This window comes from Oryx dammah, unplaced genomic scaffold, assembly GCF_014754425.2.
Source record: "Oryx dammah isolate SB20612 unplaced genomic scaffold, SCBI_Odam_1.1 HiC_scaffold_8, whole genome shotgun sequence".
Lineage (NCBI taxonomy): Eukaryota > Metazoa > Chordata > Mammalia > Artiodactyla > Bovidae > Oryx > Oryx dammah.
This window is the reverse complement of record NW_024070192.1, coordinates 35,702,141-35,730,113: the sequence shown is the minus strand read 5'-3', so window position 1 is coordinate 35,730,113 and position 27,973 is coordinate 35,702,141. Positions and strand designations below refer to the sequence as shown.

The following is a 27,973-nucleotide window of genomic DNA, read 5'->3' as shown; positions in this document are numbered from 1 at the left end:
CAGTCCCCTCACTTCCTCCTTGTCGCAGCGGGTTCCATGTCCACTCACCCCTCCTGCCCCTACCTCTCCACCTCCTGTCTGATCCAGCCCAGGGACCAGCATCTCCTCTCCCACTTCCCATAAACGAGCAGGCCACTGTCTTGGTTGGCACCAGTGTTTTATTTCAGGGCGAAGGGCTTGAAGGCCCAGGTCTGTCCTGTGCACTCCTGGGGCCTCCAACCTCTCACTTGGCCTTCGGGTTACGGAACTTGCGTCCAGCAAAGACAGCCTTGTCCCCAAGAGCCTCCTCAATCCTGGAAGGCAGACACGGTCAGGGCTGTGATATTCCAACCCCAAAGCCCTCAGCTCCTGATGCCCAGGCTCACTGTGCCCACAGTACCTCATGAGCTGATTGTATTTGGCCAGACGCTCTGAGCGGCATGGGGCACCAGTCTTGATCTGAAGAGAGAAGAATTCCAGGAGTTGCAAGAGATTAGAGAGAAGGGATTGCACCTGGCCCCAAGGGAACAACCTGTGGTGGCATTCAGCTCCGGGGCAGGGAGCCAGGGACCCCAAGAAAACTCAGACACTGGGCAAAGGAGGGCCCAGGAGTACCTGTCCTGTGCAGAGCCCCACCACCAGGTCAGCGATGAAGGTGTCCTCGGTCTCTCCGGAGCGGTGGCTCACCATCACCCCCCAGCCGTTAGACTGAGCCAATTTGCAGCTGGGTGGAGAGGACACTTGATAAGCCCTGGTGGGACTTCCTCAGGGTGAAAGGCAGGGGGCTGAGTGAGGCCTTTCCTTTTTATTTTGGGGGATGAGAGATGTGTGGGGAGGGTAAAGTTCTTGAGAAAAGAGAGAAGGGGCGATTCCTGATCTTAAAATACTATATCTGGACTCCTGAGATGCTGGCGGGAAGAAGCAGAACCTGGGAGGTGGGGATGGCAGGGGTGGGGGCGGGTTGAGGCGCGGTGAGAATGACAAAAGCTCCGGGGTCAGGCCAGGAGTTAGTCAAAGGTTTGAGGTGGGGAGAGTGGGGTGCGTCAGGAGCCCAGCGAGGGTCAGACCTGGCGTTAGTGGACAAGAGGGCAGCTGGAGAGGGCTGAGCTAGATGGAGGGAGGCCATGATGCCCTGGGCCAGGAGACACTCACGCCTGGATGGATTCAGTCACCGAGCCAATCTGGTTGACTTTCAACAGCAGGCAGTTGCAGGCCTTCTTCTCCACGGCCTGGGCAATCCTTTTGGGGTTGGTGACTGTGAGGTCATCCCCCACAATCTGGATGTTGACCCCTGAGAGGAACGAGGTCCAGGTAGCCCAGTCATCCTGGTCAAAAGGATCCTCAATGGACACCACTGGTGAAGGAGGGAAGCAGAGTCGGGTTAAAGGTCAGAAGGGCCTCACAAAGGGGTAATGGGTCAGAAAATTGCAATGGGGCTAAGGATGGGAGGGACTGAGGTGGTGGCAGCAGAGGGGGCGAGGCCGGTGTGCTGAGCAGCTGCTGCAGACTTGGGCAGGAGCAGTGGAAGCTGGGGTCTCACCAGGGTAGTTCTTGATGAAGTTCTTGTACAGTTCGCCCAGCTTCTCTCCACTTATGTGCCGAGCGGGGTCATCAGGTGACTTGAAGTCGAGATCATACTTCCCGTTGCGATAGAACTCAGATGCTGCTACATCCATGCCAATCACCACCTTGTCGGGGTAACCAGCCGCCTGGATGGCCGTCTTCAGCAGCTCTAGGGCTGGGAGAGGGCAAGGGAGGACTTGAGGCTCCAGTGCACCCTATCTCCGTGGGGACCCCCAGCGTCTTGCCCCTCCAAGTGCTCACACTGACCTTCATTGTTCTCCAGGATGTTGGGTGCAAAGCCACCCTCATCACCCACATTGGTGGCGTCCTTCCCATACTTGGCTTTGATGACCCCCTTGAGGTGGTGGTAGACCTCAGCCCCAATGCGCATGGCTTCCCTGAAGGAGCTGGCTCCCACAGGCAGGATCATGAACTCCTGCATGGCCAGCTTGTTTCCAGCATGGGAGCCCCCGTTGATCACGTTGAAGGCCTGAGACGGGGAGAGGGTGCTCAGAACCTGGGCCAGTTTTTCCAGGAATCAAGAAGGGATTGGGGTGGGGGGTGGGGTGAAGTCAACATGGAATCCTGGATCCCCTACTTACTGAGTGGTCTAGGATGAAAAATTTTACTCCTCAGAGCCTCTGCCCTCATTTTCATAAAATGGGGATATCACCTGCTTACCTGAAGGATCTTAGGTGAAAAATTAAGAGAAGTTGGATGCACAGTTCTTAGCATGTACACCTAACATTGACATGGCACTCACTACAGGCCAGGCACTGCCCTAAGTTCTTTACATATATTTTATTGAATCATTTCGTTCTCTAAACCACCCTGTAACTAGGTACAGTTTATTATCCTTCACTTTACAGATGAGGAAACTGAGGCTCAGAGAAGTTCAATAAACTTGCCAGAAGTCACACAACTAGGTAAGAGACAAAACCAGGATTCCAACCCAGCAGCTTGTCTCCAGAGCTCAGGCTCTTATACAATCTGCCTAGTAAGTAACAATAAATGGTAACATTATTGTTGCGATTAAATTCAAAGGGTTTCCATAAAGAGCAAATTTGGTTTCATAAGGATTAAAGAAGACACAAAAATAAAATGCCCAGATCTTTGCCATGAAGAAGCTCTCCATCCGATCTAGGGTTGGGGCACAGCAGAATGAAAAAGTGGAGTAACTAAGCCTGGGATTGGAATGTGAAGGAGCCAGTTACATCTAGGGAAAGAAGCAGAGAGAGGTTGAAGGGAAGGTTTGGATTGTGGGAAAGGGGAAGGTTGGACAGCAGTAGGAGAGGTTCCATTTCAAGAAACTGTTTCTTGGAAGCTGGGTCTGGAAGGTGGATTTTCTGGGGGCTGCCCCTGCCCTCCCCCGATGGGTGGAGTGCCTGTGGGGTGTGACCTGGTGGCTGCACTCACAGGGACTGGGAGGATCAGCTCTGGGTTCCCCGCAAGATCTGCAATGTGTCGGTAAAGCGGCACCCCCTTCTCAGCTGCTCCAGCCTTACACACGGCCAGGGACACGCCCAGGATGGCATTGGCCCCAAACTTGGCTGGAGGAAGCAAGTATAAACTGTGAGTGCTCCACCCACAGGGTTTAGGGCTGTCTCCCAGAATGTCCCCTCTGGTCACCCCAGAAAGAATCCAGAGCTCCAAACCACTGGGCACCGAGTAAGTGAACTTATCTCTTCCCCACCCCACCCGGACCCAGGATCCCCCACCCTAGGGAAACTTGTCAACTTCATGTCTGTATCCACAGCCGGGCCCAAGCCTGGCATGGGGCAGGCATCAGGAAATGCCTGGGGGATGAGTACAAATCCTGCCCGTTACACTGTGCCCCAAAATGCGGGATGCAGAAATAATCCTAACCAGACCTCAGGCCACAGTCCTCCCCAACCCCGCCCCTGCATTCCAGCCCCTACCTCTGCCCTGGCCCCCACAGCCCATCCCCTGTCCCTAGCCCTTCACTCACATTTATTCTCTGTCCCATCCAGCTCAATCATAAATTTGTCAACTTTTTCTTGATCCACCACACTTAGTTTCTGAAAAGGCAAGTTTAAGGAGGGGAGAGCAGAAGTTAGATTTCTCAGGAGTCAGGATGTGAGCTAGAGGAAAAAGACATGCAGGTATCGGGTCAGAAGGCTTGGTTGGCCAAGCCTAAGCTTCTGGGGATGAGGCAGCAGGTGAAGGAGTGCGTCTTCTACTTGCCTTTTCCAGCAGCGCGGGGCCGAGGGTCTTGTTGATGTGTTCCACAGCTTTCAGGACCCCTGGAGAGGCCACAAAGCAGGGGGTTCAGATCTCCTATGCAATCAGGTCTCTTCCCGTGGCCCCCAGCTCCTGGAGAACTTTCAGTTTCCCTTCCTCTTCCAATGCCCAACCTTTTTGGCACCAGGGACCAATTTCATGGAAGACAGTTTTTGCATGGACCAGGCATGGGGTGGGGGTATGGGATGGTTTCCATATGATCCAAGTGCATTCTATTTATTGTGCACTTTATTTCTAATCTAATGTTGCCAGTGATCTGACAAGAGGTACCAGTCCGTGCCCTGGAGTTTGGGGACCCCTTCTCTACCTTATGCAGACATTTCATGCCACATCCTGAAAGCCCCCCTCGCATATGGCTCCTCCAGCCTTGGTCTTTCCTCACCTTTCCCCAGGTAGCGAGACTTGTCTCCATCTCTTAGTTCCAGAGCTTCATAGATACCTGTGGAAGCGCCACTGGGCACAGCTGCTCGGAATCGGCCTGGGATGGGAGGAATTGGAAGATCACAGAGAGTCCCATTCACCTCCAAAGGGCCAAGGTCTCCTCTTGGAACCCAGAGACAGTGTAGAGAGACCATGGCTCCTCACTGTGGGGTGGGGGGCGGAGTCAAGCTGGAAGAGCAAGGCCTGGGGAGAAGTCTGGAGAAGGGGATTCCAGAGAAAAGAGTGGATGTGGCATGCAGCTGGGGGGCAAAGGCAGATGGGGGTCTTCCCAGGTAAACCAATTCAATAGCCCTGGGTTACCCTTGGCCGTGTGCAGGTCCACCTCCACAGTGGGGTTGCCCCTGGAGTCCAGGATTTCCCGGGCAAAGATTTTCTGCATGGCCATGGCTGCAGGGTGAGAGGTGTGAATAAGTATGGACAGCTGATCCCTTAAGGAACCCCAAATCCCTTGCCCTTTAAGAGTCTTCCCCACCCCAAGGAGGCAGGTGCTGGAGCTAAAAATACCCCACAAAAAGGTCACAGACCAAAGTGGCAGGCGCAGCCCCCTCCCCCACTCAGAACAGCTCCTATTCCACCCTCCCATCCTCAGAATACGGGGCTTCTCTTTTAAAACTCCACCACTTGCTGAACCCCATCTCCCACAAAGCTGCACTATGCCTCCTCCCTCCACCCCCTGGCCAAATACTGTTTTCCATGGCTTCCTAGCCTTAAAGCCTCTCCTGTTACTCTACCTCACTTGTCCTGCTCCTCAGCCTTCTCCAAATCCTCGGGGGCCCCAAATTCCACCACCTGGCTCCAACTCTAACTCCCCTTCTCCGTCATCTCTGTATGCCTCTCTTTACAGTCTCGTTTTCCTATCTTTGGGTACCCCCATCCTGTATGCTCCAACCCCTCCAGGATTCTTAAGCACAAGCTGACATTTCCCCCAGGCCAGCACAGCCCTCATCCTTTACCCCCGCCCCCATCCCCTGGGGCTGGAAGATTCACCAGACCTGGGATGTCTTCGCTGGGCTCTGAGTCTAGGTGGCAGCTGGGACAGTGTCAGCTCACCCCCTCTCAGGCCGGGAATTTATCCTGGAGCCACCCTGTACCCCAGCCAGCCCCGCCTCTCCCCCTCTCCATCCTCCCCCTGAAGCCGGGCTGGCAGCCAAGTGCCCACTACAGCCTAAAGCAGCAGCTTTTGGCCCTAGGCACCTGCCCCCTTCCCAAAAGGTCAATGACCATCCCCTCCTTTCTCTGTTCTCCAATAAAAGTCCTTATTTTTAATTCCGTTCCTGGGGAGAAAGAGGAGAGGGGCTTCAGAATTGGGGGGAGGGGTCTCTCCTCGTGTCAGGATTGTATTCCTTTTTTGCAAAGGTTAAAGAGGAACTAGTGCCCTTTAGGAAAGGCCAAGGGTAACCTGAGCCCTACAGCGGTGGGGAGGGGGCCTGGAAGAGGGGCTGCAGGAGTGACATCCATAGCTCACTTGGCGGGCGGGGGACTGCCTCTGTCCTCAATGGGAGCAGGGGACGGGGTTCCAGCCGAGAGCAGAGCTCTAAATTGAACTGCCCACTCAGAAGGCGAGAGGGTCTCACCTCTCAGGGTCCTCATGGCGGTCTCTCTCCGCTCCACCCCATCCTACCCTCTCCCGGCCGGCGAGGGGAGTGGGGGAGGGGGGGAGACAGACGTATTTAGACAGGCCCTAGGAGTTGGCGCGGCGCCCTGCTGATAGCGCTGGGACAGCACTTATAGCCTGCGTGGAAGCTGTCAGTCAGAAGCCCTTTCTCCACCGATCGCGACTGCTGGCGCTTTAGGGCGTGATCCCAGCCCATCAATGAATGGTGCTGAATCAAAAGTGACCCCCCAAAAAATGAATGGACAGAAGGTGAAGTGCCCCTTTCTGAGCGTCTGACCGCCGGGGCCAGTCGGGTGGGCCTCTAGCACGGCGGGGAAGTGGGTCTCTGCAGTCTGTGACTCTCTCCGTCTCAGCGGGTGCGGCGGAAGTAAAGTCAGCCCTGACTTTGGCTGCAGCTCCGGCCAGGAGCGGAGAGCATGCGGGTTTCAAGCCGGCTGGCCGGCCGGCGGGCGAGGGTCACCGGCTTCTCAGCTCTTCGCCCCGGACTCGGGAGACCTAGCCTGCCGGCGCCGGAGCCGCCGGCGCCCGGTGACTCACCCCCAAGCTCTCTCCCGAGCTCCCCTCCCCGCCCTGCCCCGCGGTGTGTCTCCCAGCCTCCTCGCCAACCCCCCCACCCCCTTATCTCTGGCCGCTCCCTCTCGGGAGATTTCCACCCTGGGGTAGGGGGTGCGGTAGGCCAGAGGTCAGGATGGCGGGCGGGGAGTGCCGCCACGTGCCCGCCTGCGGCCCCGCCCGAACTGGCCAGTGACTCAGCCGCGGCGGCTGTCGAGGAACACCGGTTCGGGGGGCGTCGGGTGCTCCGCGGGTTCCGAGTGGCCGCGCCCGCTGCGGAGGACAGGAGGGAAACGAAGCCCCTTCGCGCCCGGGAGCCGCCCCTCCCCCGAGGGACCGGAAGCGGCCAAGCCCCTCAGCGGCCCCGGCGGCCAGCGCGAGCTAAGTCACCTAAGCCGGACTCCGGGTCCTGCCCCGCCCGCTTCCCGGTGGATAGCCAGCGAACTCATCGCACACAAGTTCTTAACCTAAGTTTTACTGAAAAAGAAAAAAAGAAAAACCCAAAAGGGCAAAGTTGAAGGGACTTTCCTCCTCTTGAAAAAGTTGCAATCTTGAAAAACCGCTTAGTATTCTTCCGCCTTGGAAAATAGGCCCGCCCGTCTGGCCCCACGGTGCTCAATGACCTCTGCAGACACGGGCCAAGGGGCACAGCCGGTGACCCAAACTGCTGACCGGGGTTCGGGAAGGGCTGGGACGTGGAGTGAGGAATGAGGCTGGAGCTGATCCAGTGAGTCACAATCCCCTGGAGTCGAGGTGGGCTCCAGTGAGTACCGCTTGTGCCGCCCGGGCAGATGCTGGGGACAGAAGTGTCCCTGGTGGGTGCCTTCAGTTCTGAAGACGGCCGGGGGTATTTGGTCAAATTCTCTTTTACTACTTTACTTCTTGAATAAATAAAATCAAGAGGGCAGAAGCGGCCAGGCACACGCCACGCCTCGCCTCCGCCCCTTCCGCCCGGCGGGAGACACGTCCCCGGACTGCCTGCCTTCGCCGAGGGTCCAAATCCGTCCCGCTTGGCGCGCCCGGGCGCGCGCCCGCGAAGCCCGCCGTCTGCCCCAACCGCCCCACGCGCTTTCCCTCCCGGCCCGGGCGCAGGCGCGCGGCGCACGCGCCCCGCCGCCGCCCGCCGTTCCTGCCCCCGGCAGAGGTGGGGGAAGGGGGAGTCGTTCTGTTTAACCCTGAGTTACCCGAATCCTCTTTAATTTGCTAAATTTGCAGTTTGCTAATTCTTACTTCTTTCACTTTCCTTCTTCCCTCTGGCTCACTACCTTTCCTTCCACTAAAGTCTGATAGTTTAGGCGGAGTGGAGCGGGCCCTAACCTTAACCCGTCCCCACCCACCCCCATTCTTTTTGCCTCGCTTTCCATCGAACTCTGCAAATTTTGCAATAGGGGGAGGGATTTTTTAAAATGCATTTGCAAAGTTCGGTATCTGGGCAGGCGAGGGGAGGGAGAGAGGGAGTGGGGAGCAAGCCCCGCCCCCACCGCCCTTTGCAAATAAAAATCTAGGGGGGTGGGGAGGAGCAGGAAGTGGCGGTGCGAGGGCTGCTGCACAGCTAGCAGAGCCGCGGTCCGGACGGCAGCGCGTGCCCCAAGCTCTCCGTCTCCCCCCGCCCGCCAGCCCGCGGCCCCAGCAGCAGCCCCGAGAGCAGCCCCAATAGCAGCGCCATGGCCGGGTGGAACGCCTACATCGACAACCTCATGGCGGACGGGACCTGTCAGGACGCAGCCATCGTGGGCTATAAGGACTCGCCCTCCGTCTGGGCCGCCGTCCCCGGCAAGACCTTCGTCAACATCACGGTACTGAGAGGCCTGCACAGTCCTGGGAACTGGCCCGGCTTGGACTCTTGAGGGAGGGACTCGGGTGGGGGCGGGCGCGGTCTGCGGAGGGCGGCGAAAGGCCGTGACCTGGTCCTTGCCCTGGAAGTGGCGCGAATGGCGGCTGCACGTGAGCGGGCCCCTCCATGGCCCCCTGAGTCCTCCGCCCCGGGCGGCGGCGCCCAGCCCGCCCGCCGCCCCGCTTTCCGCGACGGGGCGTTACATCCGGGGCACGGGGCGGGGAGGGTGCGCCTCCCGGTGCGGCGGCCCACTTCCGCCTCCTCCAGGGCGGGTCGGGCACGCGCCGTAGTTTCTACCCGGGATTTTGATTGAGCAGGGACTTGGGGACCCCGGGACCCCTAGCTCCACTTCCGGCCGCCAGCTCGCGCCCCTTCCACTATTGTTCCTCTGAAACGGGAGGGAGCCCCAGTCGCATGGCCTGGGTCCTTAGCCCGATCTCCGTGGGTTCCCTGCCCCTCCCAACTGCATTAGAGAGGGCTAGGGCGCCCCACGACGACCCCCTCCCCGCCAGTCGGCCGGTCGGTCTCAGCATTCTTGAGAGACCAGTCCCGGGAGTCCCCGCGCCTTCCCTTCCCGCCATCCGGCAGGGCCTGGAGCAGGGGAACTTTGTGAGAAGTTCTAGGACAGTATAAGTGAAGGAAGAAGGGATGACTACTGCTGTCCCGATTACCACCTCCCCTGTCCACACTGCCCGGAAGTGGGGAGGGGGAGCGGAAGTTCGAAAGGGGGGGAAGGGGATTTCCGGGCGGGAGGGGACCGGATGTGGGGATTTGGGGTGTAAGGGGGAGGGGAAGATACGTTCCCCGGGGTATCTAGACCCGAGAGCTGGCTTGTCGGATCTAGCCCCAGGCCCCCTCCAAAAGTTCAACTTTCCCCGAATGCCCCCAGGCATCTGCTTGCTCATCTTAGAGCATAGATACCTGAACCTAAACTCTAGGTTACTTAGAGACCCAGGCGTCCGGGCCCCTAACAACTCCTGCAGAACCTTTGACCAAATAAGGGCAAAGTTGCTTCTCCTGCTTTGCCCGCCCCCTCCCTTCCCCTCTTCGCTTCTGCTTTTCCTGAAGGAGAGTTCTGAGCATCCAAGGCTCTCCACTCCATTCTCTTAACTGGTTTTTGGCCCCATTTATTTACTGGGTTTACTTTCCCTATTAAACGACATCTAAATCGACATCTGAGTCAGAGGACCATGTTGTCCCTTCCTATTACCGTTCTCTAGGTTTCAAGGTCATATTTTTGTGCACTTCCAACAATCCTGAGTTTCTCAAATTTCACCAATGTGTACAAAGCACATGACATACACGTTTCACCTCAGGGGGCTTAGCTTCCTTGAGAAATGGAAGACAGGTGGGAACTTTGGTGTATTGACTAACTTGCTGGGTGCTTGGTTCCCTTTTCAGCCTGCTGAGGTCGGTATCCTGGTTGGCAAAGACCGGTCAAGTTTTTTCGTGAATGGGCTAACGCTTGGGGGCCAGAAATGTTCTGTGATCCGGGACTCACTGCTGCAGGATGGAGAATTTACCATGGATCTTCGTACCAAGAGCACTGGTGGAGCCCCAACTTTCAATATCACTGTCACCATGACTGCCAAGAGTGAGTTCTTACCCATTCTCTAGCTCCAAAATCCCTAACGTACCTCCTTTTGTTAATCTTTCGGGTTCTTCTGTGTGGTCACTTAGTATGAAAGGATCAAACCAGGTTTCTACTCCCAGCTTGCTGGATGCTGGGGCATTGAATTGTTCCTCTAGTTCTGTCTCAGTTCCTCACCATACGGTGTAAAGAAGTTGAACTGTATTACCTCTTAAGTTCCTTCTTACCTTGAGCATTTTCAGAGGAGAAACTCCCTGTTTTCTTGGAGGAGGTAAAAGGTTCATCCAAAGTCAGCATTTTGTTCTTGTCTTTTGAGCTCTTTTGTGAAAACTTGGGAGGTGGCCGGCTCATCCACAGCCATTTCTAGCCTGAACACGAGTCAACAGTCCGGGAGCCTTTGACCCCTAAATTTTACTGTGCTCCTTTCCAGCCTTTAAGCTTGATTTTCCCCTTTTGAAAAGACCTATTGTTTCAGGGTGACTGACAGCCTGCCTGTGTGTGGGGGGTTGGGAGAGATGAGGTTGGGTTACAGCCCCCAGGGTTGGACAGCTGCTGAACAGCTGGCAGGGGGTGGGGTGGTGACACCTGGGTCCTAGCCTCCTTTCTCTTTCCTCCAGCGCTAGTCCTGCTGATGGGCAAAGAAGGTGTCCACGGCGGTATGATCAACAAGAAATGTTATGAAATGGCTTCTCACCTGCGGCGTTCCCAGTACTGACCTCGTCTGGCCCTCCCCTCACCACTCCCCACTGCTTTTGCACCCCTCTCCTTCCCACACACATACATACACCATTTTTATTTTTTGGGCCATTACCCCACACCCCTTATTGCTGCCAAAACCACATGGGCTGGGGACCTGGGCTGGATGGACAGACACCCCCTGCCCCCAACCCATACCCCTCCTGTGTGTGGTTGGAAAACTTTTTTGTTTTTTGGGTTTTTTTTCTGAATAAAAAAGATTCTACTAACAAGGTGCTGTGTGGTTTTAGCCTGGGTGTCAGGATGGAGGACAGCTCTTGTGACCTGTCTCCTTTATCCTGGCTTGGGGTTAGAAGTGGCAGGAGAGTTTAGGGACTACAAAGTCTAAGATTTTGAGCTTCTTACTTTCATGTCCAGGATTAAACACCTGGCCAAATTGGCCAGGCCTTCTCCAATAACATATCCAGCCCTAGGTCCCCAGTGTGCTAGCTAGCTGAATTGGTGGATAATGGAACAGAGCCATCCAGACCAGAGAATGGGTCCAGGCCTGCGGGCAAGGCAGAGCCAGTTGAGTCATCCTCATGTGTGGGTGGGGCTCTCCCTCTCTGAGTCACAACAGATGCCTACTGGGGCTGTCCCCAAGACGGCAGGTTAGCCTCCCCTCTCCGCACGCCCCTGTATGGTAGAAAGGGGCAGTTCCCCAAAAGATAATACATTTCCCTGTGTGAGAATGATCTCCCCCTTCCTTAGTCCACAAAAACAATTTTATTAACCCAGTAAGTGAAGACCCTGTCCCTTTGTGCCCCCAACCCCTTCAAAAGGATGGAGCTGGGTAAGGGGAGAAACCTGGGGTAGAAGTGTTTCCTATCCCTCAAAACTAGAAGACTGGAGAGAGGAAGAGGGGCTGTGCAAATAGGTCATCAGAGGTGGTGGGGAGGGGAGTATTAAACCAGGATAGCAGCTGAAGAGGTAGAGGGTGAGGGGTCTGTTGAAGACCCAGGAAAGACAAGGGGTGCTGGAGCTAGAGAGCCAAACGAGGAGGGAGGTGTGGGGCTGGAGCCCAGAAGAGGGGTCCGTTCTGAGACAGGCTGGTCCCTTGGCTCCCCTTCCTCATCACCCTCTTGGCCCTGGGTTTCTTCCTCCTGCTCATCATCCCCAGGACCCCGATGCACAGGCTGCTTGCAGATGGGGCAGGTCTTCCGGGTTTGAGTGAGCCAGGGGTCCACACAGCGGCTGTGATAAGCTGCCAAGAGGAATGAAGTAAAGCACCTGATGCCTGCTGGGGGCCTGGGGACATGGGCACAGGAAGTGAGGGCCTCACCGTGAGCACAGGGGAGTACCCTCAGCTTGTCCCCATCCTCATATTCGTCCAGGCAGATGGCACACACATCATACTGGTCTCCTAGCGGAAGAAGAAAGTCTTTTTACAGAGCCATTCTGAACCAGGGCCCACAAGAAGTCATTCTGGGAGGCCTGTGCTAAACCTGCAAGATATTTTTCTGTCTCTAAAGAGCCAGAGGAAGAGCTAAGATGAGCAGGGTGGAACATGAGGAATCTGGGGTTAGAAGGCACAAGCAAAGAGAAGCAGAGGTAAGAAGGGAAGTGAGTTTTCTGGGGGTTAGTGTGAGTGGAGAGATAGTGAGTGGGAGGAGAGGAAGTGGGGTGGGGCTTCTGCCATAGCCTTATAAGGGCATTGAAGGCTCCAGGCCTGAAGACCCAGCCCCTTCTTACCTGTGCCTTCCTTCTCTGGCAGCATCTTCCCCACTCCTTCCATTTTTCTGCTTTATCCACCTTCTCATTTACGAGAAAGGTCCTCCATCTTTCCCCCTCCCCCCAACTATTCCATTTAATCATCTTTGCTTTCCATCTCCTGCTCTAAACCTGTTCTGTCCTTTTATGTACGGGTTTAAAAAGGAAAGATGGCATCTCAAACTGACATCTCCCTGCCATCTCTGCCCCTTATCTCCTGGGCTTCAACTCCTTCAGAACCAGATAAGTGGTGGGAAAAGCCTGCTCTTAACCCTCCTCACCCTTCTGATAGTCATGTGTAGGGATCTGTTTCAGCTGCTCTTTGGTCAGTCGATTCCGCTGGAGCCGTTTCCTATGCTGGATGCAACGAACTATCTGGTGAAAGGGAGTGGATGCATCAGTCTTAGAAGAAATCTGGACAATCCAGTACAAACCATCCCTGTCTTGCAACCCCAGAGCCAATCTGGCTTTAAAATCTGGCCTTGACTCTTCCCATCTTGGTCCCTGAGCTACTCACCATCACTGCTCCCATGGCCAAAACCAGCAGTCCTACAATCCCTGTGAAAGGGATGAGGTAATAGCCCAAGGGGAAGCTATTGTCTGGGACCAGAAGCACCCGAGCCCTGGGAAAAGGAAGACCAATATCAGAGGGGTGGAAAAGGCAAAAGGGCAAAGAAAGAGAGACAAAGTAACTGGCTCTGGACCGGGGGGGGGGGGCGAATGGGGGAGAAAGTACCAAGAGGAAGAGTATGATGGGCCTGAGGCTGAATAGTTGGGGCACAGGCTTGGGCTCCAGGATGGCATGGAAGTGCTGAAGGAAGAGTAGGAAGGAGGGACAGGTCCTACCCCTTCTCGTAGACAAAGAGGGCACGCAGGTACTCGGAGCTCCTCTCCCCAATAAACACAGACGGGATCCAGATCTGCTGCTGGATTTCCTCTGCAGGGATGAGGGCATTCCACTGGGGACCCAAGCTGCCACACGAATCCTTTGACTCTCTTGTCCCATCCCACCCAAAGCACTGATTTCCCTAAGGCTCCACCCCTCCTGCCATCCTCTCAGTCTAAGCTCTACTGAAAATGCAGATTCCAGCCTTACCACTATTCCACACCATGTTCAGAAGTTCATTGGAATTCACATTGTGTACCACAGCTGCACCATACCCAGCCTTCTGAGCATTTAGGACCTAGGGAGAAAAGGCAGATAAGAAACCGTCATGGGCGTTGCCACCTTTCATTCCTGGTGCTCACCCTCCCAGCTCCCACACCACATTCAGCAACCTTGAGGTCAAAGTTGCAGTCGAATCTTCGAAGCAGTGCAATAAAGACTGACCCGTTGACCGGGGCTGGGGGTGGTGGGGCAATGGGGCTGCAGGCATTGTCTGGGTGAGCCTCCACAAGGAAGCCCTGGGGAAGAGAAGCAAACAACAGTCGGATTTCATCTCCCTCGGTTCTGCTCCCCACAGGTTCCACCATGCACACTGGCTCCCACATCCCGCACATCCTCGTTCCTGGGGTTGGTCTGAGCAACCACACCAGTTGGAAATCTACCTCTTAACCTTCTGAAGATGCAATTCTGGGCAAACAACAGCCCTTTACTAGATTCTGCATCATTTCTCTCTTTCCCACATGAGCTAATCTGTACCCCCACTCCTGGCTAATTCTTCGGCCTTCCAGTTCCCCACTCAGTTCTCCATTCATCCACATCACTTTCTCAAGTTATTTCACATTCCCTGCTCTAGTACATACTTGTTTAAAAAAAAAAAAAGGAGGTATTTGCGCTGAGCCCCCTGTTACCAAATCAATACTTCCCCCAAGAATGGAATCTTAAACCAGTCTATCTGGAGTTACATGGTCAGCATTAGTGAAGTAATCTGCCTGACAGACCCTTTCTGTCCCCTAAAGCAAGGTGATTTTGCCACAAACAAATCTTTGCTGGTATAACTTCCTTGTCCTCCCCCTTTCTGCCCGTAAATCTTTCATTTTGTATAGTTCTTCAGAGACCTATCTGCTGGGTGGAATGCTGCCCGATTCATGGGTCATTAAATAAAAGCCAGTAAGAACTTTAAAATTCAGTCCTGTTGAATTTTATTTCTTAACACCTCCCTTTAATTTTCCAATTACCCATCTTACAAACAACAATACTGGTATTTATGGCCCAGCTGAGTTCTTGCTATATAGTCTGTGAAAAAGTACTACAAAACTGCTTATCTAATTTAATCCTCCCAATAATCCTGTGATAAGTTCTATTACTTTCCCATTTTACAGTAAAACAAACTAAGGCTCAGAGAGATACTTAACTTGTGAAGATCATAAGGGCAGTAATTGGCTCTAGAGACCCTACTGATAAGCGCCACTAGCCCTACCTGTTATCTTAGTCCACTTTCAGTTTCCCTTCCAAGGCCCAGAGTTCTAGGAGTAGACTTTGTCTTTTATCTCCAGATTCTGGATGCCACCACACTAGACGTGCTCTTGCACTTAGTACTAACTTGACACTTTCCCCACTAACAGCTTCATCCAAGAAAGCCTCCTGAACCTCTACCCAGGAGAGATAATTTAAGGAAACAGGAAAAAGGGAAGAAAATCACCTGAAGTCCCTCCTGGCTCAAAGCAGCCCCAAAGAGAGCTGGGAGGTCTGCAAAGTCCATGCTGGCATTGTGGTCCGAGATCTGCGGACAAGAGTCCGTATTGGCCCTTTAGTCTGCAACCTCTCCCTTCAGCGCCCTTCCCCCCATTGGCCCCTCCGACTCACCGCTCGAATGAGCCCCCGGCTGGGGGCCGCTCCCCACAGCACAGTGACCACAACCACAGGAAGCGGGAAGGCCGCAGGGTGCATGGCAGCGGGAGAAGAGGCGGAGGGGGCCGCGTGCGGATAACAGGAACAGAAACGGAGTTCTGCGCCCTCTCTGGCCCTCCTTCAGGATCCCAGGGGTCCAACCACCCCCAGGTCCCACTTCCCAGCTACATGGGGGCTCGGGAAAGGACCTCCGACTCGGGGAGTGAGGTACCCAACTAGTCTATTGGAGCTGGGAGGGAGAGACTAAAAATAATCCTTTCCTGATATAGGAATAAAACCGGGAAAGGGGACGGAGACCAGCACAGGTGACAGAAAAACTTCTGGAAGGGAGGGGGAGCTCAAAGGGGTGGGACTTCCGGCCAGGTGGGCCGTCTTCCCCTCCCGTGGAAAAGAGTTTCCGGCAAAGAAAGTCAGGCTGCTTCCAGCATTGGACGCTCACGACTAAGGACTTCCGGTTCTAAAAGACCAATTAAAAGAAAGGTCAGAGGTGGAGGCAGTGCCTGTGGCGATGAAAGGAGCACCGATGCATCAGATGACTACTTAGTCGTTTTCCCGCTAGTGCCTAGGACCCTGCAGCACCCCAGTTTACAAACCTGTCCTCCTCCTGGCCGCCGCGGTACCTTCAAGTCTCGCGAGAGGCCTCATCACATTTCCCTCCCACCAGCTGACAGCTTCCTCTATGTATCGCGAGAGACCGCCTAATTCTGACTAGCCTAGCTCAGTCCATCTCGCGAGATCTTTAGATACCCTCCTCTCCGTTTTCCCGCGATTCCAATTCGATAAAAATTGCGCCTTAGCTTCGGCTTCCAAAATCAGCCACACCCCTTCCCGCACCCATTCTTGAAGCTCCTCCTTCAGCTCCGCCTTACTCCCGGCCGCCTTTGCGCTCGCGCCTGCGCCTGCGCCAACTTCCAGCTAGCGCTGGACCTGAGAGCCGGAGGGGCGTGCGCGCGCGCCCTCGCCCCTGTTGCGCGCGCGGTGTCACCTTGGGCGCGAGCGGGGCCGCGCGCGCACGGTACCGCGATCCGAGGGCCATTGAGTGGCGATGGCGGCGACGGCGAGTCCCGGGGCTTCTGGGATGGACGGGAAGCCCCGTACCTCCCCTAAGTCCGTCAAGTTCCTGTTTGGGGGCCTGGCCGGGTAAGCTCAGGCCCCAGGGATGGGACAAGAGGAGGAAGGGACGGGTGCAAGGAACCGGGCCCGGTTCTTCTTTGGGTGTGTTGCAGTGAACCGAGCTGACACGGGGTCAGTGCCGTCCCCATCGTATTGCAAGATAACCTGATGGGCTGCCAGGATCTTTTCACCCATCGCAGGGCCTCTCTGGGCTGCATGCACGAGCCCCACGAGACCACCTGAGTTTCCCAACCTACTGCTTGACTGCGGGACTGTATGGGGTTTCAGGTCATTGCGTGGCTCCTGCTGGGCTATATGGGGTCCCAGATCATGAATGCCCACCTCTCCTTGGATTGGACTGCACGCAGTCCCGGGGTCACTGCTTGACACCCTTGTTGCTGCGTGAAACGCTTTCATTGCATGGTCCCGTCTGGACTGCTGGACTTTTAAGACCCATTGCTCTTGATACAGGTAGAGACTCTTGTACACGTGCCCACCAGCTCCTGAACACTTAGTCAGTGTCATGGCAGGCCCTGCCCTTTGTGACCTCTTGTTGCTGAGCTCCACCCGACTTTGGTAGATCTGAGACACCTAGCTGTTGATGCTACCCCTGTCTTCCCCCAGGATGGGAGCTACAGTTTTTGTGCAGCCCTTGGACCTCGTGAAGAACCGGATGCAGCTGAGTGGGGAAGGAGCCAAGACACGAGAGTACAAAACCAGCTTCCATGCCTTCACCAGCATCCTGAGGGCAGAAGGGCTGAGGGGCATTTACACCGGGTACTGGGGCCAAAGGATGGGGGTAGGTTGTGGGTTGACAGCTCTAGACCTGGGCTTGACTCAGACCCCTTCACTCCCTTCCCCAGGCTATCAGCTGGCCTGTTGCGCCAGGCCACCTACACTACTACTCGCCTTGGTATCTATACCGTGCTGTTTGAGCGCCTGACTGGGACTGATGGTACACCCCCTGGCTTTCTGCTGAAGGCCGTGATTGGCATGACTGCAGGTGCAACTGGTGCCTTTGTGGGGACACCAGCTGAGGTGGCTCTTATCCGCATGACCGCTGATGGCCGGTGAGTTATAGGTCTGAGCCTGCCCCCAGCACCATTCCCTGGAATCTAGTATGAAAGAAGTGATTTCTTATCCTAGATCTAGGGCACAGCATTCACCTATTCACAGCATTCTGGCCTCCCTTTCTTTGCGCCTGTGGGGGCAGAGTGGTCTAGCCTGAACTTGGCCTCTCCTTGCCTTCCCACCAGGCTTCCAGTTGACCAGCGTCGTGGCTACAAAAACGTGTTTAATGCCCTGTTTCGAATTGTCCAGGAAGAGGGGGTCCTCACACTATGGAGGGTGAGTAGAGGGGCTGGAGACTTAGGGGACCTGGGGTCCAGTCTTGGGCATTTCTGACTCCCCCTCCACCCCTCACCCCAGGGCTGCATCCCTACCATGGCTCGGGCTGTCGTCGTCAATGCCGCCCAGCTTGCCTCCTACTCCCAGTCCAAGCAGTTTTTACTGGACTCAGGTGAGACCCAGAGCTGAGCCCTCAGCTCCCAGCTAGCCTGGACCAGCTTCGAGCTGACTGCCACCCCCTGCTCCACCTCCCCCAGGCTACTTCTCTGACAACATCCTGTGCCACTTCTGTGCTAGCATGATCAGTGGCCTGGTCACCACTGCGGCCTCCATGCCCGTGGACATTGTCAAGACCCGGTGAGTATCTGGACAATCTGGACAGACCTGGGCCTGGAGAGGGATGAGAAAGGTCCTCTTATGTCCTCATGTCCCTGCCTCCTGTCCTTCAGGATCCAGAACATGCGGATGATTGATGGGAAGCCAGAATACAAGAATGGGCTGGTGAGGAACCAGAGCCTGGGGCTTGGGCTGCAGGATCGGATGCTGGGAGGCCGGGGGAGAAGGCGGGTAGCTGGGTAAGAGGAAGGGGACCCCAGAGGCTAGGTCCTAGCCTCAGTGCCCTGCCTGCCTTCCTGTCTAGGATGTGCTGGTGAAGGTCGTCCGCTACGAGGGCTTCTTCAGCCTGTGGAAGGGCTTTACACCATACTATGCCCGCCTGGGCCCCCACACTGTCCTCACTTTCATCTTCTTGGAGCAGATGAACAAGGCCTACAAGCGTCTCTTCCTCAGTGGCTGAGGCGGGTGAGGGGCCTGGAGTCACTGCATCCGGGCCTCCGTTTCACCCCCTGCTCCTACAGTGCCCCCCAACCCTGGGGGCCTGGACTCTGCTACCCTGGGCCCCCTATATTTATTTTCCCAACACAGTGTGGTTCCCTGCTCTACGGTTAAAGACTTTGGTCTGTCCTGCCCAGCTCCAGCTTGCCCTCCCTGCCCTGATCAGCATCATCTCTGTCCCTGGCTATACCTTGGGGGGACCTTGGAAGCTCACTGGGGATTTCTGGGGCCTCCTTGGATATTAGTTTCAGGGCGCATAGGACAGCAGAAGCCCCTCCCTTCTCATTGGGGAAACCAAGGCAGGGCTGAAGGGACAGGAAAGAGCAGAAGCCGTCAAGATGATCAAAGGTCTGCAGTAGGAGGACGTGGCCCTCCCTCCACCTCCCTGAGGACATAATCAATAAATTGGATTGCTGACACCACCCCCAAATCTGGAGAGTTGTGGGCACAGGACGGGGAGGAGACCGGACAAATGAGCAGATGCTCCTGGAGAATAGAAACTGGAGTTTGTAAGAAAAATTATTAAAGAAAGAGCACTCACAGTTTTTATACAAGTGTTATATATAAATCAGTTATATTGCAGCAGCTGACATATGAGAAAAACCCAAACTCCAGTCTTCCCAGCCGCTCCCCCAAGAACTCGGCAGACACCCAGTTTGTCTCATGTAATCCCCAGGAAAAGCCTTGGGGGTCTGGTGACTGCTTCTGCAGCCTGAAGAGGGAGGGATTACAGCCTGAGAGAAGAAGGCTGACCTTTGAGGTGGGGGCAGGTTATGGAGTGGACACACAGTCAGGCCCCCAGAGCCTGGAGGCTTAGGAAGGGGAAGATGTTTGCCAGAGACTTGATCTGGGCCACAGGCTGGGGAGGGTGATTGCCTTCTTTGTTTCTTTAGATGTGAGATACCAGGCCCTGCTCTCAAGAAGTTTAGAAACCTCTTAGGACATAAAAGGACATAGGAAGGTCAGTTGGAAGAAGAGCCTGGTGCTTGAGGCCTGAAGGCTTCTCCGGAGCCAGGCCAGGGGACAGGCAGGCAGCAGCTGGGAGCTGTCCCCTTGGCAAAACCCATCAGTAGAAGCAGAAGTTGAGCTTGACAGCCTGGCGGTGCAGCCTGGTCCTCCTACTTCTGCCTCTTGTCCTACCCGCTCTGCACACATGCTGGCCTGGGCCACAGGAGCTGCTTAGGGACACTTGAAGCCTGGATCTTGTCCTTAAAGAGTTCCAAGTCCAGAGGGGAGAGTGACACAGAAACAGAGTCACCAGCAGACCATTGCAGGGTGACATGAAGCACCCAGGCCGGTCTGGGCCGGGAGAGACTGCACAGTAACCAACTGGTCAATGAAGCAGGGCGGGGAAGCATTCCTGGCCCTCTGAGAGCAAAGGCTTAGAGAAACTCTGAGGAGCCGGTAATCTCTGCAGAGTCTAATAGCTGGAGCACAGGCAGTGAAGTGTTTGCTGGGAGAGGGGAAGCCGGACCATTAGGTGGATTGGTGCACAGAAGTCGTCGGTGGCCAAGCTCAAGAGCTGTCTTCTATTATGGGAAGAGTTCAAAGCAAGAAAAGAAATGTCAGGGTTTCACATTAGGAAGATTCTCCCTGCACCACCCAAAGGAGGAGGGGGTCTCCCTGGAGCCAGAAATGCTTAGTCCTCACTCGCATTCTCTGGACCCCAAGTCTGGGCTTGGGCTAGAGGCAGGAGAGAAAGTCTGCCCAGCATGCTAAGGGGAATGGCGGAGCCCGCGGCTCCTGGAGAAGGGAAGTGGGCTCCATTTGCCTGCCTCCTGGCTTGATAGCAGGAAACCTGAGATTAACTCAGTAAAACCCACCAAGATGGTGCACACTGTCAGGCCCTCCCCTGCCCTGCCCTGCCACCCTGGGCAGAGCAGGAGAGCTGTGTTTCTGGTGCCCCCCGGTGCCAGGAAGCACCCACCTGGCCTAGTACTGCAGGCTGCAGGCAGATACCCTCAGTAGCATCCCTGAGCTCCCAGGAAACTTCTGATTCTTGACTTGGAACTTGCTCGCGGTGGCCTGGTTGTTGGTGACCCCTGGAGGAGAGAAGGAAGGCACCCCAGGCAGGGGAGGCGCAGGTCAGGACTAGAGCTTCTGAGCAGTGCAACTAGGGTGGGGCAGCTGGGGCCTTGGGAATGCTGGTGAAGGCGCCCCAGCCTTGTTTCCCTCTCCCTGCACCACCCAAAGAAACAAAATTCCATTTTAAAATTATGTTTATTGTACAAATAACATTAAAATGGTAAACAGAGGAAAAGAACAGAAAACCACCCCTATTTATACCATCCAGAGACACTCAGGGCCCACACGTTGGCACATCTTTTTCCAAGTTTTCCTCGACAGGTACACTTGGGAGCCACTTTTACAAAGTTATTTGCTCTTTCATAAAACTTCCCCAAAGTGCTAGTAATAACCTAGTGGTCTGGGAACCCCACCATCTATCCAGCATACGGAGCTCTGTTCCATGACCTCCCCTCCAACGCCTCCATGATTTGTTGGATCTGGGACTGTGTGCGGGGGAGACTCCTGATAAAGGCACAGTAATGAAGACCTCCTTGACCCTGTGCCCCATACCCACCCGCCCCCTATTAGACCCCAACAGGAGAGTCAGACTCTGTCTCAGGGTCCCCAAACCACCCACCCTCAGAGGCTGTGGCCAGAGTACCTAACACCCACTGTCCCCAGCAGGTCCCCACCACGACCCAGGCTCAGGGCCGAAGGCCGCCGACCCGCCTGCAGAGGCCCCATGCGGCCATCAGGCCGCACCCACAGGAAAAGACTAGAGCGGAAAGTGGGAAGTAAGCCTTGGAAGAAAAGTAGCCAGGCCCGGTGTACCGTCACCTGCCTTCCCCTTTGCAGCTCCAGGTATGCCGTGTGGGTGGCCGTGGCCAGGGCCCATGTCTTCACCTGCTGGACCCAGCAGAGCAGCAGGATGAGGATCACAGAGGCAACCAGGAGCCAGAAGAGACCCAAGATATAGAAGCCCAGGAACAGACAGCAAGAGTCAGAGCTGAGAAGAGGGTTGTTACTGGAACTAGCCAATCCCTGGGCCTTCCAGAGGTTGTCAGATTCAGAGATGATGGTTATGGTGGATTCTAAGATAGTGGGGAGTGAAATGGATTCTGTGGAGGTTAAGAATATGGTTGGTTGTAAAGTCTCACTTATGGGTTCTGGGGTGGTTGGGGTAGTGGGCTGTGGGGTGGTCGGGGTTGTGGGCTCTGGGGTGGTCGGGGTTGTGGGCTCTGGGGTGGTTGGGGTTGTGGGGGGTTCAGTAGTGGGTTTTAGAGTTTTGGAGGAGGTGATGGAGTCTATAGTAATTGGTATCGTGGTCAGTTTCTTAACTGGAGGCAAGGAGGACACCTGACTGCCTGGCGAAGTAGTCAGAGCTAAATAGAGCAGGTCCCATTGTGTGGTGTGGCTAGAGAGGCTGCTTACAGTGTTCACGACAGGTACCTCCTGTTCCTCATCGTATGCATCGTAGTCCAGGTTGTCCCCGTCACCAGGGATGTTGCAGCCATCCCCCGAGAATTTGTAGACGTACATGCCATTCATATCGACACATTGAACGCTCTTCACATCGGGGGTCATGGCCTTAATGTCCACATCCTCCTCCCATACGTACACGTTGCTGGGGTTGTCCTGCAGCCAGCGGCTGAAATAGAGGATCCCGCAGTCGCAGGACCAGGAGTTGTTATGGAAAAAAGCGTAAGGCAGGAGGAGCATCCCAAAGAAGCCCGTTGGTATCGTGCGCAGCCTGTTCTTTTGGAGGTAAAGGGTGTCAAGTTCCTCCAACCCTTTCAGAAGCTCAGTGGGCAGCTCTTGCAATTCGTTTTCAGCCAGGTTGAGCTTCCTCAGGTGGGGTGTGGGCACCAGGAGCTCAGGGGGCAGAGTCCTCAGCTGGTTTCCGCGCAGATAGAGCTCGTGGAGGTGGCTCAGGCCATGCAGAGCGTTAGGAGGCAACGAGGTCAGCTTGTTGAAGGACACGTCCAGGATGGAGAGAGCTGGCAGTGCCCGTCCCAGCTCGGGCAGGCTTCTCAGCTTATTGTGGGCTAGATTCAGGACCTCCAGCCGCGGCAGTTTCGCGTCTGCCTGCAGGCTGGTCAGCTGGCTCTTACCCAGGAACAGCTCAGTGAGGTGGGGCAGATTCACCACGGATGCCATGGAGAAAGTGCCCAGAGGGTTCTCACCCAGGTGGAGGATGGCGGTGTTGGCCTGCAGGTTTGGAGGCGGTGCCTTCAGTCCCTTATTTTCACAGTTCACTTCTACCTGGCTGTCCTTGTTGCCGACTTCACAGATGGGGACGGGGTGTGAAGGGTTTGGCAGCAGGAGCAGCAAGAGGAGGAGGGCCATGGTGACCTGTGGGCAAGGGGGGCTTGAGTGGGCACCCCTCGGGCCCCCAGCAGTATGCCTCCAGGCCCTGGCCCCCACTACGTCCTCTAGGATTGTTCCAGAAACTCACCTCCCACACCACTCTCCCTTCATTCCCCTCTCCTCCTCTTGCCCCGCAAAGCCTAAACTACTAGCTCCAGCCCTTGGCTGTTATCCCTCCCTCAGGCCCCAGCCTCCCTGAGCCCTGGCCCCAGCTCACAGACCAGCAGAAGAACCTCCGGAGACACAGAGCTTCTTCCAGGGTGCGACTTGGTCCTTCTGTCTTCCAGCTCCAGGGAGGGCCTGGTTAAGGGCAGGAAGAGGGTAGGGATGGGGAGGAAATGGCAGCCTGATATGGGCTCCCGGAACCCGGGAACAGCCTCCATCCTGGACACAAGCTCTTATCACATCCTTCCACAGCTTGCCCTGAGCCCTCCTTTTGGCTCTGTTCTCTCCTGCTCTCCTCCTACCTTGGGGAGATAGGGGGTGGACTACAACCACCACTTGCTTCCAGGCTTAAAAAACCTCTCCAGCTGCCCCCCTCATTTCCCCTTCACAGCTGCATTCTTAGAATTGCCTACTTTTAACCCTGGCCTCACTCTCACTCCTCACTCTCCTCTAGGCTGCTTCCCACCTGGCCCCTACTCCATGGACTCAGTTCTTGCCATGTACCCCTGACCCTCTCCACCCACCCGACACACTTTCCTCCACACCGTCTTGTTTTCCACAGCCCGCACACTTGAGGCCACTCCCACCTTGGGACTCATGACAGTAATTTTTTTTCTTTTTTTAATTTATTTTTGATTGAATTGGAGTTGATTGGCAAGGTTGTGTTGTTCTGCTGTTACTGCCAGTGACTCAGTTATACACATACATACATTCTTATTTATATTCTTTTCTATTATGGTTTATCCCAGGATAGTGAATATAGTTCCCTGTGCTATACAGTAGGACCTTGTTGTTTATCCAAGAGTAATTTTTTCTTGGTTTTCTTCCTGCTTCTCTAGCTGACCTTTTTCAAATCTTCTTTGTGGATTCCTCTTCTTCTATCCTTCATGAGAGATTAACCTGCCCCCAGAGTTCAGTCACTGGTCTTCTTCTCGGATGCCACACAAACCCCTGAGCTTCTCCTCATCCACTCCCTTGCCTTCAACCACCACTTGTCCCCCTAGTGACTCTCAAGTCTTCATCTCTAGCCCAGACCCCTTTCCTGAGACCCAAACACATATGTCCCACTGCCTTTTTAATTTCTTGGCTGTCCCACAGGCCCCGAAGCAATATGTTCAAAAACTAAGTTCATCACCTCTCTCTAAATAGCCTGTCTTCCTGTGTTATCCAACCTGGTGAATGGTTTTGTCATCCGCTCGTTTATCTAGTACAAGCAAAATCCCTGAGAGTCATCCTTAGCTCCACCCCCTATTTAACCTGCCACCAAGTCCCACTGGTTTTCCCTCCCAATGCCCCTCAGCCCCCTTTTTTCCACCCTCACTGCCACCATCTTCATGCAGGGTGCCATGTTCTGTCCACTGTGTCTCTGTGACAGCCTCTCCACTGCTCTCCCCATTTACTGACCCCCCTTCTTCTCCCCACCTGAGTGGTCCTTCAGAAATGCTCGTATCCTTCCACTGCTTGAAATTCACCAATGGCTCCTTGCAACCCTCAGGAGGGAGTCTGAGATCCCTAACAGGCCTACAGAGTCTTGTAAGATCTGACCCTTGTCCACCTGTCCAGCCCCTATCTCTTCCTTCCTTCCTTCCTTCCTTCCTTTCTTTCACTGAGCTGGATCTTAGATATGGCATGAGAACTCTTGGTTGCGGCATGCAGGATCTAGTTCCCTGACCAGGGATCGAAACCTGGGCTCCCGGCATTGGGAACTCTGAGTCCTAGCCTCTGAACCCCCAGGGAAGTCCCTAATCCCATCTCTTAATGCTCCACCCTTGACTCTAGGTTACTCTCTTTCTTGTGCCTTCTCACCCTTCATCCCTTTCTGCCTAACTTACTTATCTGGAGAGTTCCAACCCAGAATTTCTTCTTCTGAAAAGCCTTTTAGGATTTCCCAAGACCCAGTTGGATGCCTGTTTCAGATAGATGTCATATCTGTTGGTCCACGGCCCCTTCCATGATGAAAGTGTCCCATTAACTGTCCCCTAGAAGGGGTACCCTGCAATTGCACAGGCCTGCTCCTATCTGCTGGCTGGTGACGACAAGGAACGGATATTTGAGCCAGGTGCAGTTAATCCATAGACCTGTTATATAATTTGTTGGCTGCAAAGAGTACTCAAAGACATGGAGAAAATGAGGCACTAAGTAAGTAGCAAGAAGCGAGGTGAAGTTGCATAGAGCCCACGACATGGAGTAAGGCCTCTGAGGCTGTTGGGGTTTTTTGCCATTTTGGCATCAGTTAGGGTTTTTAGTTGTAAGCAACAGAAATTTTTTCTACTTAATTTAGGCTGAAGAGGAACTTATTGAAACTACATTGGCTACTTCACAGGCTTCTAAACGAGGGCTAGAGAACCATACGTGGGCTGGTGTAGCTAGGAACAGAGCTGAGAACCAGGCTGCAGAACCAGTCTGGCAAGGAAATCTCTGCTCTCCCTGCAAGACCAGGTCTCTGAAGCTTGTTCCACTGCAACTGCTGGGCCAGGAGCTCAGAGTCAGCACAGCCTCCTGACTGCAGAGAGAGAATCCTGCATTATCCCTCCTCTGTTGTGATACTAACTCCAGATTCAAAGTCTGGGTTTGAGGGACTTCCCTGGTGGTCCAGTGGCTAAGACTCTGCACTCCCAATGCAGGGGGCCCGCCTTTGATCCCTGGTCAGGAAACTTAGATTCCACATGCCACAACTAAGAGTTCACATGCTGCAACTAAGCCCTGGCACAGTCAAAACAAATAACTATTAAAAAGTCTGGGTGTGAGTCCTATTGATCTTGTACCTATGACCCAGTTACAAAGGAGTCTTGGAAAGCAAGGTATCTGGCATTTTCACCTTCTATAATACAAGGCAGGTTCTGCTTCTCCAAAGGTTTCCATGTTGAAGGATTTTGCAGACACAGAAAAGGGATTCATGTGCTTTGACACCTACTGAAACGGTCCTAATATTTTGCTTTCTTCACATGTCGATGGGCTGAATTGTTTCTAATTTTGCATCGTTGAATGTTTGGGATTAATCCTACTTGGCCATTATGAATTATTCTTTAAACATAGTTATAGGTTAGTTTGCTCAGATTTTATTCAGAATTTGTACATGTACAAAGTTAGAAAATAGGTGTGGCCCATAGATTTCTTTTTTTGTTTTTTTTTTTTTGGCCCATAGATTTCTTTGGAGGGTACATTTATCTCTCTCTGTTTGTTGTGTTCAGAGTTCTACTGGCCTTGTAAAATAAGCTGGAAATTTTTATGTTCTCTAGAAAAGTTAGAGATCACAGGGATTTTCCATGCAGTTTTGGTGGAATTCACCTATAAAACTGTCTGGGCCTGAAGACACTTGTGGGAAAACTCCTCAAATACCTTTTCAATTCCTTCTCTAATTGTTTGTTTCTTGAAGTTTCTACATCTTGAGTCAATTTTTGTAACTGTTATTTTTCTAATACAATATCTCTTTCATGTAGCCTTCAATTTATTGTCATAAATTTGCACATTTTATACTTTTATAATCTGTTAAAATCTCCATACCTGTAGTTATAACCCCTAATATTGTTTATTTGTATTTTTGCTCTTCCTCTTCTCTGTCTTCCTCCCTGCCTCCCTTTCTTTATTGACCAAACTTGCCAAAGATTGGTCTGTTTTAGTGGGCTAGTCCAAGAACCAGGTTTATTATTATATTCACGAGTCAATAGCTGGGGTTTTTGATTTGAAGACAAATATCTACTTTTATCTTGAATAATTTCTCACATTTTGAGCCCATTTTCTTTATTTGTAATTTATTCTTTGAAGTATAATTGATTTACGATGTTTTGTTAGTTTCTAGTGTGCTTATTTTCATGTTCTCTTTCTACTTTCTTGAGTTGAAATCTTAGTTGACTTATTTTCAATCTTGATTTTCAGGTAAACTCATTCAGTTTATACTTTTCATTTGAGTGCTGCTTCATGTCATCTCACATGTTTTATCATGTAACACCTAAGGTGAATATTTCTGATTAAAAATTTTTATTTATTTGGCTGTGCTGGGTCTTATTTGTGGCACGCAGGAGATTTAGTTGAAGCACGTGAACCCTTAGCTGCCACATGTGGGATCTAGTTCCCTGACCAAAGCTCAAACCCAGGCCCCCAGCATTGGGAGCAAAGAGTCTTAGCCATGGGCCATCAGGGTAGTCCTGAATATTTGTAATTTTTAAACCCAGCATCTATTCCTTTCAAATAAGAGGACCCTGTTTCTTTTGAGAGATTACACCTCCCCTGATGAGTGCAGACTTGATGGGAGTAAGAATCCTGGCCTGTTGCTTTGGAAACCAAAATGTCTTTGGAAGTTCTTTCCACTAGATCCTTCCTGTTAGGAAGGATCAGTCCAGGGATGTGATCTAATCATGGACAGTCATACTCCTTCTAGAATTTCAAACAGTGAATGAGGCAACAGAAGTAGAGAAAATAGGACTGGACTTGATTCATTTCGACAAAGGGCTCAGGAAAAGCTGTAGAATACTTCCTGCTGCTAATTCCTCAGAGTCACCTGACTCCTGAGCAGTTCTGGATTTCCAGTGTTCACTTGTGGCCAGTGAGCTTCTGCATCTTTTCAAGAACTCTGTGTTGGATTAAGTTAGAGTTGATTTCTGTTGCATGCATCCAAATAAGTCTAATTTAGGGTTCTGGTTGTGGTTTATTTATTTTTAAAAATTATGTATTTGTTCGTTTTGGCTCTGCTGAGTCTTTACTACTGTTTATATATCAAGAGTTACTACTACTCTTTGTTACAGTGCATGGGTTCTAGGGCATGCCAGCTTCAGTAGTTGTGGCACGTGGGCTCAATAGTTGCAGTTCCCGGGCTCTAGGGCACAGGCTCAATAGTTTATGGTAAACCGGCTTAGTTGCTCTGCAACAATGTGGAACCTTCCCAGATCAGGGATTGAACCTGGGACTCCTACATTGGCAGGTGAATTCTTTACCACTGAGCCACCAGAGAAGCTCTGTGGTTCATTTTTAGAGTTTGTGCAGAAGACATTAGTTGGAGGGCTACTCAAGACCCATTTAGCTTTTCTTCTTTCGAGAAATTACTCATACTCCATTCTTAGAATTTTT

The 27,973-nt window shown here is 53.5% G+C and overlaps 5 protein-coding genes across 7 annotated transcripts; 2 read left to right on the top strand and 3 right to left on the bottom strand.

The window, feature by feature from the left end:
* Positions 1 to 145: 145 nt before the first annotated feature.
* On the bottom strand, positions 146 to 6,737 carry ENO3 (enolase 3). 2 transcript variants are annotated; one of them, XM_040243646.1, is made up of 12 exons: positions 5,820 to 6,737; positions 4,546 to 4,632; positions 4,187 to 4,282; positions 3,748 to 3,806; positions 3,512 to 3,581; positions 2,959 to 3,092; positions 1,810 to 2,032; positions 1,520 to 1,717; positions 1,132 to 1,333; positions 595 to 703; positions 380 to 438; positions 146 to 293 (listed from the first exon to the last, which is right to left on the bottom strand). In XM_040243646.1, exons 1-12 carry the CDS (start codon positions 5,833 to 5,835, stop codon positions 224 to 226), a joined length of 1,323 nt encoding a protein of 440 aa, XP_040099580.1. In that variant the 5' UTR covers positions 5,836 to 6,737; the 3' UTR covers positions 146 to 223. The 2 variants fall into 2 exon arrangements, with proteins under 2 accessions (XP_040099580.1, XP_040099581.1); XM_040243647.1 differs by lacking the exon at positions 5,820 to 6,737 and adding an exon at positions 5,238 to 5,583.
* A 148-nt stretch (positions 6,738 to 6,885) lies between these two features.
* PFN1 (profilin 1) lies at positions 6,886 to 10,805 on the top strand. Its single transcript, XM_040243652.1, has 3 exons — positions 6,886 to 8,208; positions 9,648 to 9,840; positions 10,455 to 10,805. Exons 1-3 carry the CDS (start codon positions 8,077 to 8,079, stop codon positions 10,550 to 10,552), a joined length of 423 nt encoding a protein of 140 aa, XP_040099586.1. The 5' UTR covers positions 6,886 to 8,076; the 3' UTR covers positions 10,553 to 10,805.
* Positions 10,806 to 11,279: 474 nt separating this feature from the next.
* Positions 11,280 to 15,921, bottom strand: RNF167 (ring finger protein 167). The gene is made up of 10 exons (XM_040243648.1): positions 15,670 to 15,921; positions 15,032 to 15,533; positions 14,868 to 14,948; positions 13,561 to 13,686; positions 13,379 to 13,466; positions 13,129 to 13,219; positions 12,800 to 12,905; positions 12,564 to 12,657; positions 11,855 to 11,935; positions 11,280 to 11,776 (listed from the first exon to the last, which is right to left on the bottom strand). The coding sequence occupies exons 2-10, from the start codon at positions 15,113 to 15,115 to the stop codon at positions 11,478 to 11,480; spliced, it is 1,050 nt and encodes a 349-aa protein (XP_040099582.1). The 5' UTR covers positions 15,116 to 15,533; positions 15,670 to 15,921; the 3' UTR covers positions 11,280 to 11,477.
* An 11-nt stretch (positions 15,922 to 15,932) lies between these two features.
* SLC25A11 (solute carrier family 25 member 11) lies at positions 15,933 to 18,919 on the top strand. The gene is made up of 8 exons (XM_040243649.1): positions 15,933 to 16,216; positions 16,814 to 16,966; positions 17,053 to 17,259; positions 17,446 to 17,536; positions 17,618 to 17,708; positions 17,794 to 17,893; positions 17,986 to 18,037; positions 18,177 to 18,919. Exons 1-8 carry the CDS (start codon positions 16,122 to 16,124, stop codon positions 18,330 to 18,332), a joined length of 945 nt encoding a protein of 314 aa, XP_040099583.1. The 5' UTR covers positions 15,933 to 16,121; the 3' UTR covers positions 18,333 to 18,919.
* Positions 18,914 to 23,602, bottom strand: GP1BA (glycoprotein Ib platelet subunit alpha). 2 transcript variants are annotated; one of them, XM_040243645.1, is made up of 4 exons: positions 22,966 to 23,602; positions 21,809 to 22,729; positions 20,298 to 20,412; positions 18,914 to 19,899 (listed from the first exon to the last, which is right to left on the bottom strand). In XM_040243645.1, the coding sequence occupies exons 1-3, from the start codon at positions 23,125 to 23,127 to the stop codon at positions 20,332 to 20,334; spliced, it is 1,164 nt and encodes a 387-aa protein (XP_040099579.1). In that variant the 5' UTR covers positions 23,128 to 23,602; the 3' UTR covers positions 18,914 to 19,899; positions 20,298 to 20,331. The 2 variants fall into 2 exon arrangements, with proteins under 2 accessions (XP_040099579.1, XP_040099578.1); XM_040243644.1 differs by lacking the exons at positions 18,914 to 19,899; positions 20,298 to 20,412 and having other exon boundaries at positions 20,597 to 22,729.
* Between the last annotated feature and the right edge of the window lie 4,371 nt (positions 23,603 to 27,973).

Excerpts from the sequence above, each read along its gene's own strand:
- ENO3 (XM_040243646.1), bottom strand. Across the intron at positions 4,283-4,545 it reads GGACCTGCACACGGCCAAGG|GCCGATTCCGAGCAGCTGTG; the intron begins GTAACCCAGGGC and ends CTCCCATCCCAG. Across the intron at positions 1,718-1,809 it reads CATCCTGGAGAACAATGAAG|CCCTAGAGCTGCTGAAGACG; the intron begins GTCAGTGTGAGC and ends GCCCTCTCCCAG.
- PFN1 (XM_040243652.1), top strand. The coding sequence starts at position 8,077 with ATGGCCGGGTGGAACGCCTACATCGACAACCTCATGGCGGACGGGACC. Across the intron at positions 8,209-9,647 it reads AGACCTTCGTCAACATCACG|CCTGCTGAGGTCGGTATCCT; the intron begins GTACTGAGAGGC and ends TTCCCTTTTCAG. Across the intron at positions 9,841-10,454 it reads TGTCACCATGACTGCCAAGA|CGCTAGTCCTGCTGATGGGC; the intron begins GTGAGTTCTTAC and ends TCTTTCCTCCAG.
- RNF167 (XM_040243648.1), bottom strand. The coding sequence starts at position 15,115 with ATGCACCCTGCGGCCTTCCCGCTTCCTGTGGTTGTGGTCACTGTGCTG. Across the intron at positions 13,220-13,378 it reads GAACATGGTGTGGAATAGTG|AGGAAATCCAGCAGCAGATC; the intron begins GTAAGGCTGGAA and ends TCATCCCTGCAG. Across the intron at positions 11,777-11,854 it reads GGTACTCCCCTGTGCTCACG|CTTATCACAGCCGCTGTGTG; the intron begins GTGAGGCCCTCA and ends TCCTCTTGGCAG.
- SLC25A11 (XM_040243649.1), top strand. The coding sequence starts at position 16,122 with ATGGCGGCGACGGCGAGTCCCGGGGCTTCTGGGATGGACGGGAAGCCC. Across the intron at positions 16,217-16,813 it reads CTGTTTGGGGGCCTGGCCGG|GATGGGAGCTACAGTTTTTG; the intron begins GTAAGCTCAGGC and ends GTCTTCCCCCAG. Across the intron at positions 17,709-17,793 it reads GCAGTTTTTACTGGACTCAG|GCTACTTCTCTGACAACATC; the intron begins GTGAGACCCAGA and ends CACCTCCCCCAG.
- GP1BA (XM_040243644.1), bottom strand. The coding sequence starts at position 23,127 with ATGGAGGCTGTTCCCGGGTTCCGGGAGCCCATATCAGGCTGCCATTTC. Across the intron at positions 22,730-22,965 it reads CTCCGGAGGTTCTTCTGCTG|GTCACCATGGCCCTCCTCCT; the intron begins GTCTGTGAGCTG and ends CCTTGCCCACAG.